This window comes from Zonotrichia leucophrys, chromosome 3, assembly GCF_028769735.1.
Source record: "Zonotrichia leucophrys gambelii isolate GWCS_2022_RI chromosome 3, RI_Zleu_2.0, whole genome shotgun sequence".
Classification (NCBI taxonomy): Eukaryota; Metazoa; Chordata; class Aves; order Passeriformes; family Passerellidae; genus Zonotrichia; species Zonotrichia leucophrys.
In genome coordinates, this window is record NC_088172.1 from 100922373 (window position 1) to 100940954 (window position 18582).

Genomic DNA, 18582 nt, shown 5'->3' on the forward strand with positions numbered 1-18582 from the left:
ACATGTGCCAGAACGGGGCTGCTGCTTCCTTGGCAAGGATGTCCAGAGGCATGTGCACTCCTGAGTATTCTGGCTGCTAAACTTCCAGGGGAAGCATGCAATCCCATCCATGTTCTTCAGGGATCTTCTTCACTCTGAATTGTTTTGAGGGTTTTCCTCATCTCATGGCCGGTTCTTTGCTTGACATTCTCAAGCGCTGATCAGCTACTAACCCTGCTAGAAATGCCAGGCTTTGGAAGCAATCTCCCTAATCTTGTTTCTCTGTTACCCTCTGGCACAGAAGGTCTAGATTTTGAGGTATTAAGAGCTAATAACCTAATTTGCTGATGTGGAGAGGCAGCAATGCTTGGACTAGGGTGTCAAAAGATTAAAGACAATCCCTGCAAGCGATTAGCTGTGAGAGTCTGTGGAGGTCAGCAGAGACGTGCCAGCAGTGAATCCACCACCATCAAAAGGCATCCAGGAGCAGAGAATCCGGGTCATTCCTCATGCTGCCCCTCTTTGATGTGGACTGCACAGAGGTGATTAGGGAAGCTCTTACACCAGCCTAGCAGATGCAGGGATCTGGCTTTCTGTGCTGCCTCAAGAGCTGCTGCTCACTGTGATCCCTCACAAGCCTCTGGCCCACAAGTGCTGTGTCAGCCCCCTGGGTGAGCTGTGCCATGGAACCTCCTCACATGCTGCTCCTGGCTTGCAGGAGCTGCCCTCAGAGCTGAGGAGGAGCCTTCTGAAGCCTGTTGGGGTCCCCTCCAGAAAGGGCTGTGCTGCTCACACCGCTGTTCTGCAAACCCTCAATGTGATTTCAAATCAGTGCTGTGGTAAAAACAGCAGGATCTCATGCCAAAGCAAGAGAAATGACCAACTGCTGGCCACTGATACAGGAAGCAGTGAGCTCAGGTGGAGGTCTGGGACAGATTTTCAAGGAATCAGGCTGGCCACAGTTTCCAGTTAATCCATGTCTTATGCATTCAGAATTATACAAAAATAAAAAGGGCTCTATGTCAGGTATCAGGGTACGAGCTCTGCCTTTAAACTCTGCAGCAGATTATTTTGCTCAGCTCAGGTAATTCCAAGGACCTTGCCACCTGCCTGCTCATTCTCACTGGTCGAGGTATCAGTGAAGCATCACAGATTGATGGGAAAGTGTGATAGTGCCTTACTTATACCCATCTTTACATTAAATTAGGCTGTATATCCATCTGTGGCTGTCAGCAACAAGCCATTGTGGAGCCTCTGCCCCTTTCCTGGGAGACACAAGCAGGACTCGGTATGTTTGGAGGGTGGTGGGTTCCTGATGGCACTTTTGGCACATCCATAAATCAGGCAAGCAGGTCCACAGGATCCCAGAGGTGCCATCTCCCAGCACAGCTGGAGTCCTGATCCCACATCCCCTCCTGGCACACTGAACCACTCTGCCACAGCAAACCTTTTGGACAGACTCCTGCATGGAAAGCCATTCTTTCCTGTGCAGAGCCCCAGGAAAGCCAGGCAGGCTTTCCAGCAGGCAGCCAGCATCAGCCAGAGGGCCCTGAGCTGGGACTGACAGCACAGCAGGATGTCCTGCACTGTACCCCATGGCCGTGCCTGAATATCCCAGGACACTGCAAGCATCCAGCTCAGTTTCCAGACCATAATTTTGGCCTCAGGGTCTCAAGATGCAGCATTTGGGCTTGCTGGAGGCTTTGACCAATACAACTCCCAGCTTCAGCAAAGCACCAAATATGAGCACAGGTCAGGCCAAAGAAAAATCCAGGCCTAATCCTTCTTTCTCAGGCAGTTAAAGCAGCCATGATCTAAGGGACCTGCTGTGAGGAAAGCCTCCTCCCAATTACCAGCCCCCTAATTTCACCTCTGCTTTGCCGTTCTCTGCAGAGCTCAGTTTTCACTCTGGCTCCCAGTCTGCACACTGTGCACCAACTCCATCTATTCTCATTACTTCCCCAAGAATATTTGCTTTTTTAGGCCTCTCTTGATATTTTCATCACTGCTGCAGCAATCTGTCTATGTGACATTCTCAGAATGGAAACAGTGGACACTCTCCAAACCTCAGGACAAAGCCAGAAATATTTCCCTGCTCAACTGGTGGTTATAATCATCCATGAGTTATTTGGACCAGCATGTCTCTTTAGCTCAGATTCCCACAGTGCTGAGGCAGCAGGACCCCAAGGCCTCTGCTGGACCACAAGATCCACAGCAGAATTCAAGGATAGCTGTAGACAGGAAGGCGTACACAGAGTAAACATCTCCCAGTCTCTTCAGACTGACCAGTTCTTGCCAGAAGTAAAAAACAGAATTTATTATCTCCCTTATTTACACTATAAATGATTTGAGGAAATATCCTACAAATGGTACATCCATGGTATTGATCTGTGTGTCAATTTTGACAGAGACAACTTAACTGAAAATGGTGATGGTGTTTGTGACAATCAGGAAGTAACCTTGGTTTGATGCTGATAGGAATCCATTTGCCACTCTTCTGATTGCCTTGGGCAGCACCTCTGAATTAATGGTACCTCTCTATCCTGAAACTCCATCCCCACCTCTCTGTCCTGGTTGCAGTCTTGGCACCTTACAGACTGCCTGATGTTCCACAGCATTCTGCCATCATCCACCAATCCCCCCTGCTTTCCCTGTACCTGGGCTTTCACACACCACTGTGTGTGCCATGCCAGCAGTTTTAGGTACCAAGGACCACAGCCTGGGCCTCTGCACTACTTCAGTCTGACCTATTAGTGTGTCCCATGTCTGCAACACAGCCCTGGCAGTGAAAGACCAGGCTCATGGTCACTATAAAACGCTGCCAGCACCAAACCCCAACGTGTCCTGGGCTCTGAGAGCAATGAACAGTCCCAACAGCTGGCATTAAGCTCTCCTTAAACTACTTCCCCAGAGTTTTACATGTTTTCCACCAATGTTCACAAACCAATGAAGAAAAAGCAACAGGATTTCAACTCTCACCTTTTAAAACTTCTCCACAGTCAAGAAGAAGAAAATAAAAAAGCTCATGAATGCAATCAAAGCCAAAAGTCAGTAATGGCTGCAGTCTGAGTTGTGAGTGAAATTAAAGCTTAAAAGATTAAGAGGCATGCAAGCTGGCTGAATGGCAGAAGTGGGGTAAAACAGATTACAGAAGTCCCAGTTGCTTCATTAAAAAATATTCCACCAGGTTATTAAACTCTGTTTAGTGTCCTGGTCAACACAGGTGTATTTTCCACTGACATAACCCATGGCAGCTGATAATTCCTAGAGGCACCTCGGCTGGCACAGGGGTTCTGTGACCTGGACAAAGGAGAGCCTGCTGAATTTAGTTTAATTCCTGAAGTAAAAGAATCCCACTGGAAAAGAAGGAGGCAGGTCAGACAGTCACAGTCATCCTTTTCGGTTCCAGTATGTTGAGGAATGATGCCCCATGACAGAACCAATAACTGGAAGAGGATCTGTGGCACAAGCCAGCATTCCCGGTCCCCTGCTCCACCCAGAGAAGCCTGTCTGTTTCTGGGGAAAGGTGAAATAGAGAAACTTTGACTCAACTGAAAATCAGAGCAATTAAACACTAATTAACAAATCAAGCCATGCACATTCAAAATGACATGGTAATGCTGGAGTGACTTGCAACTCATGGTTAAGCACATAAGCACTTCTCAGCCTCCTCTGCAGCACTGCAAAACGCTGTGGGTCAGTGCTGGGAGGACAGCATGGCGAGGAGAGAGCAGCAGAGCTGTGAAAACAAGACGAATCTGGATGGGGGAATGTCCAAAAGGGAACAAGCTCCGCTTGTGCTGGCCTGAATGAGAGCTGAATGAAGCAAGGACAGCTTCCGAGAATGCCGCGTCCTTGCCGCCAAGGACGGCGAGAGGGCAGGGGAAGGAGGGGAGGGCTTGGGAAGCACAAACATGAGCGTGAGAGAAGGCAGGACAGCTCAACCAAGGCCTGGAGGGGACCCCAGGCTAAGGTCAAGCTCCCCATACACAGCTGGCTTGCAAGCATGGAAAAAGCCCGATGCAATCCATCACAAGGCAGACAGCAGCCTCCTCGCCGCTATCCAGCCTGTGTCCCCGTGAATGCTGCTGGACTACTGACTGAAGGGCTGCATCTGCTGCCATTTCACTCTCCCTCCGTGTTCCCTGACCTCGTTCCCCCTTTTGCCAGAAGGAAGCAAAGCAGACACAGCAGCCAAAAAACAACAGCTGGGTTATGTGCCTTAGCAGTTGCCTACCTGCAAGGAGAAGTGCTGATGTCCAAAGGTGTGGGGACATAGGAGGAAACAGCTGCAGACACATCCAGCCTGCACTGCACAGGCAAGTGGGGAATGAGAACAGCTCCTAACTTATTTCCATACACTGAAACCATCTACAGCTTAGAAGTTGCATCTACTGCCTGGATGAAATAAAAGATATCCTCCTCTGGGTGCGAGTGCTATGCAGAATATTTCAACAGGCTGCAGGAAGAAAGCAGGAGGAGCTTCTAAGGCTCACTGCCACAGGCACATGGGCAGCATTCACTATCCATGGGGAAAACTTGAGCACTCCAAACATGCCTTGATCAAACATCTCAACACACACCAGACATGAAGTTCTGCTTCTGGAGAGGCCCAGATTAAGCTATATTTGAAAGCTCTGATTTTCAGAGTGTGGATGCTAGTTTATAAAACCCAGCCTTTAGGGGATGGCTCTTGTCTGGCCATCAAAAACATGGGCAGCCTGCATCCACTGTTGCTTTTTTAATTCCTCCAATCCAAAATCTCAGGAGGAGATGAAAACAGTGGAAAACACGATTTCCCTGGCTGCAGAGAAGACTCCTGCATCTCAAGGGGTGCCTGCCTGGCATGGCTAACATTAGCCAGGAGAAGGAGACATAGAGCAGAGGAGTGGAGGAGAAGGGATCAAAACCACTGGGAGAAAGCTGCTACGGGTGGATGCATGACCCAAGGCAGGAATCTGGTGAAAGTTTTTCTCTCAGGCCTCAAGAGCTGGAGGGAGAAGGAACACCATCACCACCACACTGGCAAGAGCAACCACTAAATGTCAGGAGATGTAGTTAAGTCATTGCTTAGCTCCAGACAAGAACAGCCCTGGGGATGAGGGCTCAGGACAGAGGCATTCTGTGTGTGCTCTGTGGAAGGAGGTGGGAGTGAGGAGAAGAAGAGGGGCTCATATGGTTCCAGGAGCTGAATGCTCCCAAGGAGAGCTGGGCTGTGTGCAGACTGACATGGCCACTCAAACCAATGCCTTGCTGGAAAGTCCTGTGGAGCAGCAGGAGCACCAGGATCCACGAGCATGCCACAGAATCCTATGCACCACAGGAAAGAGCAGGCCTGTGCCAGCTCTAATTGGCCCCTAAAAAGACAAGTTATTCTTTTTTATTTAATCTTTCTGTGCTTTGTTTCCCCATCTTTAAAGCATCCCTTCATCTCACAGAGGTTTGGGGAAGATTAATTAACTGCTCATCAACTGCTCAGATACAATAGCGCCGAGATCGGCAGAAGTTCAAGAGGAAATTAATAATTCTGCCTCTGGAACAGGGCTTGAATAGAGCCTGGTAAATAAGGCAGAAGGGCACAGAGTGAACAATAAGAGAAAACAAAATCCTGAATATCTGCTCATTAAGTGAGCAAAGTCCGTTCTGTGTGCAGAGGGAGGCAGGGAGCCCGTGGAGATCCCGGCAAGGGACTCCGTAATTAAAGCCTGGATAATAATGCACACACACTGGGGGGGCAAATTAAGGGTGCACAGGGAACCCTCACACTGCTATTTTCTAACTTTGCAGTGTTTGACTTTCAACCTTCACAATGCTCTTTCAATGCCTTTTTAAGGTGTGCAGTGTCACACAGAGGCGTGGGCATGCTTCCCTTCTCCCGTTCCAGCAGTGGGATGCTTATTCTGATTTATCCTGAAAAGTGTGTGCATACAGCCAGTAAAGGCTTGGAAGAATAATCAATTAGGGCTGGTGCTCAAACAAATGCATGCCAGCTTTCTGGGGCTGTGCATTTGGTTCTTTTTCTAAACATGGTGCACATAACCAAACCCAGTCTTTTCTTAGGCCAAAGAAGAATACATCCAACACAGCACATACAAACTACAACCTAATTAAAAAATAAAACGTATCCTGGAAAGGGCTGGACAGTGTTTTACAATTCAACTGTTTACCAGTCAAAAATAAAATAAAAAACAGAAATGCAGCAGAAGGCCCCTACAGGTCTGACCTCTGGGATTCCCAGTCCAGGGGCAATACATCTGAAAATCTGAGAGCTCCAGCTGCTCAATCCACAGGTCTGAGCTCAAAGAAAAAAAATCCTGGAGCACAGCAAGCAGCTGTGACCAACCCCAGACTTACCTGGCAACTCACTACTGAGATCCAGGTCCCCAGCAGAACAGAAATCTCACCAACAACCAAATTTACCACCTATGTTAGTGCCTCTGTAGAGACACTGTTGACAATAAAACCAAATTCTTACTCATACTAACACAAAGCAAATGATGAATCACACCACTAAGAGGGAATGACTTTTTGGTGAAAGGCTGGGAAAAAATAAAAAGCATGAATTGATCCAGAGTTTTATCTAAACCATTGAAATTATTGACACTGACATTTCTTACTTGCTCACTAAAATCACAGCTCCACACAGTGACGTCAATCATTCCAGTGCTCACCCACCCTCTGAGGGCTGGACTGCAGCAAAGAGAGGTTATGTGACTTGACAAAACCACACACAAATCATCAGCAGAGTCCCAAGGAAAACAAAGATGGGGCAAAGAAGTAAAAATCTCAACGCCTGGCTTGAAAGAAACTCACAGACTATGCCTAGGATGACTTGAACTTCTGAAAGCTACCACGGCTGAAGATGTTTTACAAGAGCATTTTGGCTGTGATTTATGCTTCTGAAATAACAATCTCCCACCTGTAAAAGGCCTCTGACATTCTGAAGTTCTCTGTCAAGCCCCAAACTCTAGCAGCCTTTTCCAAAGCTGTGGTTTGTAGCCATTTTTTAGCAGGTTTGAGGCATGCAATCAATACCGTGGAGAATAAAAATCAGAATTGGCTCCTCTGCCATCATTAACTGCTAGACAGTTAATCACCTTCATTTGCATGAAAAAAGCAGCCTGAGAAGAAGTCCTGTTGATGACATGAGAATACCTCTGGGGAGCAGAGCCTCATGGCCCTGGGAAGGCTTTGGTCATTAAAAATTTACCTCAATTAACTGGGTTTTCACAGTAAGAGTTATGGAGAACCACTGACACACCGAGCATCTGTAGCTGCCAGCTGCACGTTGCATGCAAATCATGGCACGTGGGTGGTTAAAAAGTACTGCTGTGACCTTATCCTGAGGCCTCCTCACACTGAAAATGTTCACCTTCAGCCTGCAGAACTTCCCTGCTAATGAAAACAGAACTGAATCATAAGGAAAACAGAACTGGATCATAAGGAAAACCCCATCTCTCTGCGTGCTTTCCCACACTGACCAAGTTCTTCTCACTTCTTCTTCCATTGCCCTGTGCTGGTAACAAGACTCTGCTTCTCCTCTTTACAAATAAGTCTGCACAGTAACACGCCAGAGAACATTTATGAGATTGTAAAAACACTTGGCATGTTGGCAAGTGTGAAGGTAAATGCAGATTCAGGTATTTAATTATACAGTCAATCATGTCTGCAATTCAGACAGCAGCTCAGATCTCACAGCTTAATTGCTTTAATTTCAGATGAATAGCTTGTGTTGTCAGCAGTGGTTTGACACGCTGGAGAGCAGTCACAAACTACATGAGGAGCAAACAACCAACATTTATTCCTCTGCCCACCCACACACCTTGGGCAGCTCAAAATGCCTGAGCTGACCTTTGCTGCTGCTGTTTTTCATTTCAAAAATGCAGGAGGAACGGCACAGGGTGCGATTAAAAACAGCAAAACCAGAGAAATTTGTGGTAAGGTGGTGAACCTGGCATCTGATTTTGCAGTTCAGCCAAGGCACAGGGTGAAGCAAGAACTGTAAGGAATCATTAAATGCTCTTACCTGTCCTGCAAAAAGCCCACACACCCCAATAATACAGAGGATGTTGAACACAGCCGAGCCCACGATGGTTCCAACGCCTACGTCTCCTTTTGTGATGAAAACACCTGAAAAACAAGTTCAAGAGAAGCTGTGTAAATGGGAAAGAGCTGACTTTTCTTCACATAAAATTGCAGACCTCATACCCGATTAATGACTCTAAAGGCAAACTGCAGAGAGTTGTTTCCTGAGGATACTTGAATGGATTGTGTGATGGAAACCAAGCACATCCAAGTTATGAACTTCCTGCTACTGTGACCCAACATTATGGCAATACACACCACAAACACTGCAAGCTCATGGTAGCAGCTGGTGGGACACAAATCCACAGGAAGCTGTCTCCCCTAAGATATTCCCTGAGAAGTATTCTGCTCCTTCCCATATCCCCATCCCAACTGGCTTCAGTGGGATGAAGCTTCAGTAGAAGCTGGAGATGATTCAGAGTGTCTGGCCACAGCTACTCACAAGTCTCTCAGGATGAGTTATGGGGCTATGCTACAAGCTTTTTTCAGAGCTCTTCTGTCAAATTTGGTTAAAATTGGCCAATGAGGTTAATGGTGAGGGAGATGAACTGACAGACACATGTATCACTGTGCTGCACAAAATCCTTTCCTTAGGAAGACAGCCTAAAAATAACACTCCATCTCCTGCTAGCTGTCAGTCTGCTTAAATTCACCTCTTGCTTTTAAGGTTCCAACACCAGTTCACATATTTTCTCCAACTTCATCCTTTTCTCAGAAACACAGAAGCCCTTACCTGCCAAGTGACACAGGGCACCTGGCTGGTTACACCACAGCAGGAAAATGATCCTGGTGACCATCAGGGCTTCTCTAAGGCACCTGAAGGAATCTGGTTCTATTTTCACCCTGGTGCTGCACTACCCTTAACCAAAGGACAATCCCAACTTGGTGCAATTTAAGTTCCCAAATGTTAAGGCTTTGCTTGTGCAATCAGACCTCTGCAGAGCACACAGCTTCACAGCAGGAACACTTCACCCTCTTGATGTGGTTGGGTAGAACATCACTCTGTAACACTGCCTGCAGTCCCTCTCTGAGAGTTTCCCAGGTTTTGCAACTTAAGGATGGTTGAATCCCTCCATCACACTTCCCATAAGCAGAGAGCTGCTTTGGAAATGTGATGCTCTGACCAACCTGTTGCTGTAAGAAAGAATTTAAAATCCTCTTTTCCTCCCCACTCTGGCCTTTCCAGGGAAAAGCAGTGTTGGAAGACTAACAAGAGGGGAGGTGATGGCACAGAGTCTGCCACTGAGGGCATGAACAGTGTGCCAGGGTACCAGAGAGGGAAATCTGGGGGAAATCCTTTCCCACAGCGTGGCAGATGGGGCAGAAAAGTGGACAGGAGAGGATAATGCTGTAGGCAAAACCTGGATAATGGGTAGCTATGGTGAAGTGCCCACTGGTCCTGGCAGGGTCAGGATAACAGCACTCTCAAAGTCACTTCACCTTGACTGTGGCAAGGACTCTCCACAGTCAGTGCCATCTGTGCCCAGTGTTACAACAAACCTTGCAGGCACACAGAAATCCCATTTCAGCCCTGAAAACAGCCAGGGAAAGGTGCAGGTTTAGGGAAGCAGCTCCTTACCTATGACAGATGTGAAGAGCTCAGGAGCAGAGCTTCCTGCTGCCATGAAAGTTGCCCCAGCCACATCTTCACTGAGATGCAAGCGCTGCAGAGAAACACAGTCACTGATTAGCACACTGAGCAGCTGAAGGAATCCCACTCCCAACGTCAAACTGCCTGCTTAGAGTGGGTACCTGTAAAGTTTTGTGTAAACAAAGGTTAAGTATAGGGGAAAAGCCACCACAGGCACTGGCTACTGAAGTGAGCACCACCTGGCAGAGAGGGCAGGCTATGGCAGTGACACTTTTAGAGAGGAGGGAAAGGTCACCACTGCAGCCAACAGGGAAGGCAGCACCACCACTCATGGGTCTGTGTGCTCCACAACTCCAGCAACACACACCTCATCTTTCCCACTTTCACCTGTAAAGGGCAGGGACAGGGCTCAGGCTTCATTCACCTCCAGCCACCTTCCCTGGCACAAGTTATACCTTGCTTTACCCTCTCCTCACTCCCTTTCTCCTGGACTACATCACTGACCTCCTGTCCCTGTCCCTCAGCAGTACCCAGGGACTGTCTTAAAACCTGGGGCTTCTGGAAGGGAAAGGATCCACTGTTCTACAAAAACTTCATCAGCATATGCTGCTTCCAAAGATTTCCTTGGTTAATTACACCCTCTGTGTTTGCACTCCCACTGTTCCATCTGCACCAGCTCCTATTGAGCCAGCACCCATCTGCATCTGCTCAGCAGATGCCACAAGGCACTGAAGAGGAGCAACAACCACCCTGAGCTGTTACTACACCAAGGCAGCAGCTGCCACTGTGGGAGCACAGGAAAGGCAGCCAGGAGCATGGGGAAAGCAGCTCAGGGTGGTGGAAAGTGTCCCTGGCAGAGCTGGCTTGCCCCCCAGCCTGGCAGGACACAGCAAACCTCCCTCTGTCCCCATTCCCCTGCAGCACTGCAGGGCTCCTCTGCTGTTCCATCCTTGCCTGAGTACCTTTGCACAGAGACAAGAACAGAAATCATCACAGCAGCCGTTTCTGAAGATTCCACAATGGGTATTCCTCACCCCTAAGGGAGGGTAACTCTGTCCATTGCCCATAGGTAACAACCCTTTGTACATAAATTATGGGGACAAGGGAAAAGGACAGGATGTGCCCTCACCAGGAGTGCCCTTGAAGCAGAAGACCACAGCACTGCTGGAGTGCTATAAAGCTTGTTTAACCTGATAAAATACAGATTTATGGAAAGCTATTTTAAACAGGATTAAAACTATCATGAAAGAAGTTCACAGGACCAGAGGCAGATCCTCAAAGGCCAGGTTCCTCTGCAGGATGCTCTGTGAAACTATGGAGACATCCATCCTACAACAGCTGCTGGAACTCATGGTGGTGCCTCTTGAAAGCAAAGCCACCAGCCAAGGTGGCACAGCCACCAGACAGCTGTGCTGACTTCCTGAGGGGGTGGTTTGCCCTTGGGCATACTGACAGCACCCCAAAATACAAGCCTGTCCTGGACAGTGCTCACTCAGCTCAGGTTTTGTTCACCCACAGACACCTGAGCCAGCTTCTAGAGCCGTATTTCCCAGTCAGGTTCACTTGCCTGGCAGAGAGGAGGTCAAAGAACTCAGTGTGTCCACATCCCCCAGCATCTCCTATCCCCATTCCCACACCAGCATTCCCTCTCCTGAACCTTGCAATGGGGTTCCCCAGATTCAGCCCCAGAGGGTGCAGCAACTTTGCAGGACAGAAGCTCCTGTCTTATGTTGTTACCTTTCAGTTACCTCTATACTTAAGAACCAAAAGTGGAATTTCCTGGGGGCTTTTTTCTTTGATGATGCAAAAAAGGCCCACACAGCAGAGTGCTGAACTTTAACTATCAGATTAGTTTGGAGACCGCCTCCATCAGTGCTGTCAGCACAAATTATTTGCCCTGTCAGCTCCCACACCTCTCCCAGGGCCAGCACAGCCCACGCCCTGACGGGTGACACTTCTTCCCAGGCACATGGACAGGTGTCTTGTACAAATGGCACAGATCTCTCACTGCCAAGACCAGCCATGTTCTCCCCTCACAGAGATTTCACTGCTGGAACTGACAGCAGATATGGCTCGCAGTAATTTTGGGCACATGGTCTGTGCTCGCTCTGTGGCTGTCCGAGCTGATTTAGGCAAAAATGTACTCCTTGTCTTCTAAAATTTAGGCATCCTGACCTTACCAAAGAGAAACAGAGTCCCTTGTAATTGCTGGAAGCATTCACAAGCTTCTTTACAGCTGACCTAGCTGTCCCTGCTGCTTTACAACTCACACCCACACAACACAAGGTCTGACAGTCATGACTGTGAGGGCAGGGTACAAGATCCATGGATTTCTACCAGGATAAATCACCAGAGGTTTTAATTTCTGTCAGCTAAGGCTAGGGCCTGGTGTTTCTGCAGAGACATCTGCAAAGACACACAAACAAGAGGCAGCAGAACCACCCCAGTGGGAATGCCTGGAGCACCTGGAGAGCCTGTCCTGCGAGGAAGAACACAGAGCTGAGTCAACACGCACACATCATGTTGAGCAACAAGACAAGCAGCACAGGCAGCACTGCAGGACAACAGCAAATAAACACACCATCACCACAGCCCAGGGCTCTCCAGAAGTGCTGTGAAAGCAGCACAAGAGGAAGGAGCAGAACATCTAACACTCACTTCACAGATCTTCTCCAGCGAAGGGACGAAGAAGTCATCGCAGACGATTGCCAAGGCGTAGAACATGTACACAGCCTGCAAGGGAGGAGAGAGAGGGCTGAGCCTGGAGACTGTCACACACAACTGAGTGGCAGCAGCCCAACCCATCCCAGGTTTCATTTGGTACAGACTTTGCAAGAAAATAAAACGCTCTTGCAAGAAGAACTCATAGAGCTCTCTGGGATGTAACTGAAAAATCATGGAGTATTTATCTGAAAGTTCTTATAAACTATCAAAAGCTGCCAACATTTTATCTTCACCATAAAGGCTGCTTTTTTTTTGTTTCTTTTTTTTTTTTAATTCTCTGGACATTGCTAATCCACATTGAAATATTTTTGCTTTTCTTCTTTTTTACTCTGGACATTACTAAGCCACACTGAAGTACTTTCGCCTTCCTTTTTATCCCTGTTGGGCAGCGCAATGCTTTTCTATCACTGCATTCTGTAAAAATCTAAACCCTGGAGGAGTATTTTTGAAATCTAGTGTTCTGGAAAAGAAGCTTTTTTTCTGGACTGAAGTGCCCTGCCATGTCACCTGGGTCCCAGCAGTAAATCTTGCTGAACTTCACATAGGAAAAAATATAACCAAGGGCGAACACAGGACTCAAAAAGAAACTGGGCCAATCAGCTCTTCAATTTCATGCAAGAAGCATTTAATCTTGGTTTCTGTACTATTAAGCAGAATGTGCTGGGGCCTGATCTCTGCCCCAAGGGGCAAATGGCACAGTGTGGCTCACATGCACACAGCAAAGCCCTGGAAGGCAACCTGGCCCATCCTGCCCACAGGGAAGGAGCTCACTCCACAGTTACTTCTACAAGCAGTGCAGCTCCAGTGACTTACATACAGCTGAGAGAAGTGGCCAATATTTGTAGAAAAACAGTGTATTAATCTTAGGGAACCACAGTTGCAAGCACATCACCCACAGATCCTCTGGCTTTGCTTGCTGTTGGAGTCTTGCAGAAGCTCAGGCAATGCAAGGAGACCAGAGTATTTTTTTTCTGGAGAGAAAGCAGCAATAAAAATGGCCCACAGGTTTTTTTCTTCTTGTTTTGATTTTCCAGGAACAGGTTTAAATCCCCCAGCCCCACCGAAAACACAGATTCTAATTTGCCAGAGTTACAAGTTTGCTGCAAAAAAGGCAGTAATTACTGTACATCTCAGCCATGACAACTTTTGAGTTCAAAAATAACTCAAGTGTATTTTTTTTTTCAGGATTAGAGATGGGAGTTCCATCATAACAAATTATTTTGGCACAATCGTGACACAACAGGTGCTAGAATGTCACTTGGATAGTTTCTGTGCTTCTTTGTCCCTCATCATAAACATGAGTAAGTGTAACTTGGGCTTTTTGAAAATCTTACACTGCAAAACAGCCCCAAGGACCACAAGAGTAAGCAAAATTCCAGGTCTCCAACTCTGTTGGGTGCAGCAAAGAACCTGATCCTGCAAAGGGAGCACCAGCTGCTGATACAACATCAACTGTATCAACGGAGATAAAGGAAGATAGGAACAAGGATCAGAAAGGGCTCCAGAGAGTGATGTGGCCAAATTCCATTGAAACATAACAGATAAAGGGTGCCTAACTTCAGCTTAGATTTTTGATCTGCTAATCATAATAATCTGCAGTGAGTCATGCCCTCAGTGCCCTGCCCCAACACACAGTAATGCCCCTCAAGAAGGCTAATCTGTCCAGCAGCATCATTCCTGCAACGTGAGCATGTCCTCTCCCTTTGACACGATCCACACCCACGGAGCACAGGGCTCCGCATGCCTGCTGGGCTTCCTGCACCTTCCAGAGCCAGGCAAGGGTATGGGGCCAAGGGGAAGCAGCATCCCATGCCCCCAAACCCAGGCAGCTCATCCCAGATGCCCCCACACTTGCACTGCATTGCACTGCAGGTGTCCACAGATGATGCCACACTCCACAGGGCTCACTGAGGCACCAGGGCCACCAGTTCTTCAGTTGAGACAATTCCTACTCTGGAATCTTAGATGCACATTCAAATGATGCCAGGGGAGGGATTGTGTCGCTTCCAGTGCACTCAAGACTGCCAAAGCATCTCCACATCCCAGCATCAAAGTGGAATCTCATGGTGTCCTGGTTTTGAGAGGGCACAGCAACCACCTTCAAGGGTGACAAGGGAATTTGCTTTTGTCCGCCCAGGCTTTCTTATTAGTAGGATCAGGTACAAGACAAAAGGCAAAAAGGGCACTGAAATGAGTAAGGAACAGAAAAATAAATGTGAAGGAACTGCCCCTCCAGGCTCTTGCTCATTCCCCCCAGGAGTGGGACTGTATCCCTGCTGCAGGAGCTGGAAGCACTAAAGCAAACCCACGGCACTCCTCAGGATGGAGTGCACTGACCAGGCTGAGCCCATGGCACCTGCACACTCCAGCATTCCCTTTCATGACCTCACTGCTGCCACAAAGCTGGCTTTGGCTCTGAGTCTTCCCTAAGTTCATTCAAGTGGGTGCAATAAAGTGCAAAGTGTCAGAACTGAAGGAGTATCTGGCTAAATCCCAGCCTTGTTCACAGCCTAAATCACTGGACGCTGCCCACAGTCAGCGAACACATGAGGATAGACACTTGTACTTCCTTGGAAGTTCTTCGGGCTTTTTGGTGGGGCTTGTTTGTTTGCTTCTTAAACAAACACAACAAAGCAATATTTAGAGTTTGGGCCAGCAGGAACACAAGCAGGAGGGGGCTTTTTTGTGCAAGAGGGAGGAGAGGCAGGAGCATCAAGGAGGCCAGTCTGTATGGCATGTCCTGTGAGGAGAGGGCCAACATCACATCTTGAGATCTCAAGTAAGTCATCCTGAGATTCCACGAAGAAATCACATGGATTTCTCCTTCAGCACATGGCCCCCTGTCTTCATGAGCACCACGGGAGCAGCAGCTCTGGAAAGGAGCAGGGCAGCACAGACTGAAGGCTGTTCCACCTGGAAGTGCCACTGGGAATTAAGGAATTGGTTGGGGGACACAGAATATGGCCTGCGCAATGGCAGCAGAGTACAATGTGGAGGACTCAACACACAAAATAAGGCTCAGCCCCAGTTTCATTCAGTTCTAAGTGATGATATGGGAGTCTTTAGCCAGGCAACACACTTTAAAAAATACACTCATTCCTCCTCCCCCAAAGGACATTAAAAAATTAGGAAAATGCAATGGCTCTGCATAAAAGGATTATAAATGCCAGATTAAGTACCACATTAGGACTGATTTTAAAATGACGATTCTAACAAACAGAGATGCAATTTCTGCATTAAAGGTGATTAAGTTTCTTACTCAAAATACCTGCTCCACTGCACAGCACAGAAATGGTCATTCTTCGTGTTTGTCCAGCAGTCCTTTGAGCTTCCCATGACAGTCTTCACACTCAACCTTGCTTCACTGAGTGAAGGAAGCTTTTCACAAGAGAGCAGAATGCCGTGGAAGCAGCAATCCCTGCAGCCCTGCCTCCTTCCCAGGGGGCTGTGAAAGGCTGAGGTTGCTGCTGGCAGCAAAGCAGGGGTGGGGTGCCTGCTGCTGCCCCACAGACCCTGTCCTGGGGGGGCAGGACTAGCAAAGGGCCACCCCTGAAACCACCTTAACCAAGCACAGGGCTTTTCTCAACTCTGACTGCATCACAAACCAGGAAATTCCTCTGGCTGCCCTGGAGGACTCGAGCGCAAGACCCCTGTGCCTTTGATCTAACCTTAGGAAAAAACAATTATCAACCTTTATATGAAGAATTACAAGTTAAAAGGGTTTAATTAGAATAATAGTTAGTTTGTCACTGGGTGAAAAATAGATTTTTTTCAGGGTTTTTAGAATGGGGGCTCGAGGTCCCAAAAATGGAGGAATTTGGGCGTGCCTTGTCCTTCTTCTTCTTCCTAGCCTCCATCTTCTGGATGATGTTGGCATTTTTAGATTGGTTTAGAGTAGAAGCTCACTGTCTAACATAGGTGATAGGTATTGGGAAGTTATTGTAAATAATGTACACATAGTTTTTAGTATAAAAAGATAACACTGCCCCAGGAGCAGGCAGAGTGCCTCTGTCTGATCTCTTGAGTGCACCTTGTCATGCCAGGAGAAAGAATTTTATAGATAAGAAACAATAAACAACCCTGAGAATGAGAACAGAAGAGTTCTGACTCCTTCTTCAAGCACCGGGCTGGGAAAAGAGACTTTCTAAGACATCTTGGGGTCACTGACCAGCAGAGATTCTGAGACAAACCCACCTAAAACTCCATTGCTGGAGGGAAATTAAAAACCCCAACCAAAGCAGGAAGCCACAGAGCTTGGGTTGACTCTGTCCAGCAGTTTGTGTACCATGAAGTGCCCAGCAGTTTGTGTACCATGACGTGCCCAGCAGGTTGTGTACCATGATGTGCCCAGCAGGTTGTGCACCATGATGTGCCCAGCAGTTTGTGTACCATGATGTGCCCAGCAGTTTGTGTACCATGATGTGCCCAGCAGGTTGTGCACCATGATGTGCCCAGCAGGTTGTGTACCATGATGTGCCCAGCAGTTTGTGTACCATGATGTGCCCAGCAGGTTGTGCACCATGATGTGCCCAGCAGTGCTCCCACAGACGGCCAGGGCACTGTGGAAATGAACCCCCTAAGGAGACAGCCCTGTGCTGCAGGAATGAGATGTGTCTGGCTACTGACCCGATGCAGAAACAGAGACAGGGCCCGTCCAGGGCGACCTACATTCCCCAGCTCCTGGCAGGAGGGAGGCAGGGGCTGTCAGAGCCCGTTCCCATGGCTACAGGAGGCAGTGGCAAGGCAGGAGCAGGAGCGATGGATGGCTGAGCACACACACTGCTCCTCCACCCTGCTCTGCCCAGGGACAGGCTCAGCTCTGACCATGCTCCTCACACTGGCAAGACAAAATATCCTGGCTCTGCATTCCAGACCTGCTGGAGGAGGCTGGGAAAGGAGGAAGCAACACTGTGCTATCAAAACACCAGGGTAATGCAGAGACCCAAACCCCCCATTCTCTCTCAAATTCCCCTTGGGAATTTCTCAGCAAAGCCATTTCCCTCCTGTCTGGAGGGGGTAACTGGTGCAAGTGCCCCTGAGCATGGCAGGGCTGAAGATCCACATGGGGATGTCAGCTGGAACAAAATGAAACCCAGTAAAAGGCAAAGAGAGCACCTACACAGTCTTCCAGCACCCAAAGGGACTGCAGGAGAGCTGGAGAGGGACTCTGACAAGGGCTTGGAGTGACAGGACAAGGGGGAATGGCTTCATGCTGGCAGAGGGCACAGTAGATTGGGTACTGGGAAGGAATTCTTCCCTGTGAGAGTGCTGAGGCCCTGGCACAGGGTGCCCAGAGAAGCTGTGGCTGCCCCTGGGTCCCTGCAAGTGTCCAAGGCCAGGCTGCACAAAGCTTGGAGCACCCTGGGATAGTGGAAGTTGTCCCAGGCCATAGCAGGGGAGCTGGAACTGGATAATGTGTAAGGTTCCCTCCAATCCAACCTACTATGATTCTACAAACAGTGATGTTAAGATCGCAAAAAGAAGCCTTTTGGGTGCTGGGGAGCTCCCAGGCTGCAGGAACAGCACCAGACCTAAAATGCAGACCCAGGCCCCTCCAAACTGAACATCCCAAACCAGTGACTTAGTGGGGAGATACTCAGCAGCTCAGCCTCTTCTCAGAGGGGACATGGAAATAATGAATGGCAATGAAGCAGCCAGCTGCTGAGCTCTGAAAAAGTATCCAGGCGAAATTAAACACCATAACTCTAACCTGAATTATGGCCTCAGTGGCCCACTTCTCCTTCAAACCAAAGTATTTTCAGTTCAGACCTAAAACTATTGCTGACCTGCCCATTTTTCCCACATTTTTCAAGTGTTTAGGGATTAACTTTCATTTTTGTGAAGTATCAGATCAGTTTTAGTAATTCACACAGCCCCACTGTAAAGATTTGCTGGGGTCTTTTTTCCCTTTTAATTGAACAACAGGGAGAAGATGCCCTGGGAAGCCTCCTGCTCTTCCCAAGGTCCCTGTGATAGGTTTTGTCCCATTCCTCTGGGTTCTGGCAAAGCAGCTTTGCCTTGATGTCCTTCAGAATTAAACATGAAAGTACAGGCAAAAGGGCAGAGAACAACATTTTCACTGAAATGAATAGAAACTGTCTTAAGGAGAGGTCACTAACATGAGAAGCATGGTGATGACCTCTAATCACCACTGAATTGTTCTCCCTGCCATTACAGAGCTCCTTTTACAGTCCAGTTTCCTC

At 48.1% G+C, this 18582-nt stretch overlaps 1 protein-coding gene across 2 annotated transcripts in view; it reads right to left on the minus strand.

Annotated features, from left to right (window-relative positions):
• The window catches only part of SLC24A3 (solute carrier family 24 member 3), a 110638-nt gene that overhangs the window by 36352 nt on the left and 55704 nt on the right, over window positions 1-18582 (minus strand). For both annotated transcript variants that reach the window (XM_064709621.1, XM_064709620.1), the window contains exons 4-6: window positions 12314-12388; window positions 9644-9728; window positions 8006-8109 (exon numbers count right to left, since the gene is read on the minus strand). In XM_064709621.1, coding sequence (XP_064565691.1) covers window positions 8006-8109; window positions 9644-9728; window positions 12314-12388 — 264 coding nt within the window. The remainder of the gene's footprint in view (window positions 1-8005; window positions 8110-9643; window positions 9729-12313; window positions 12389-18582) is intronic.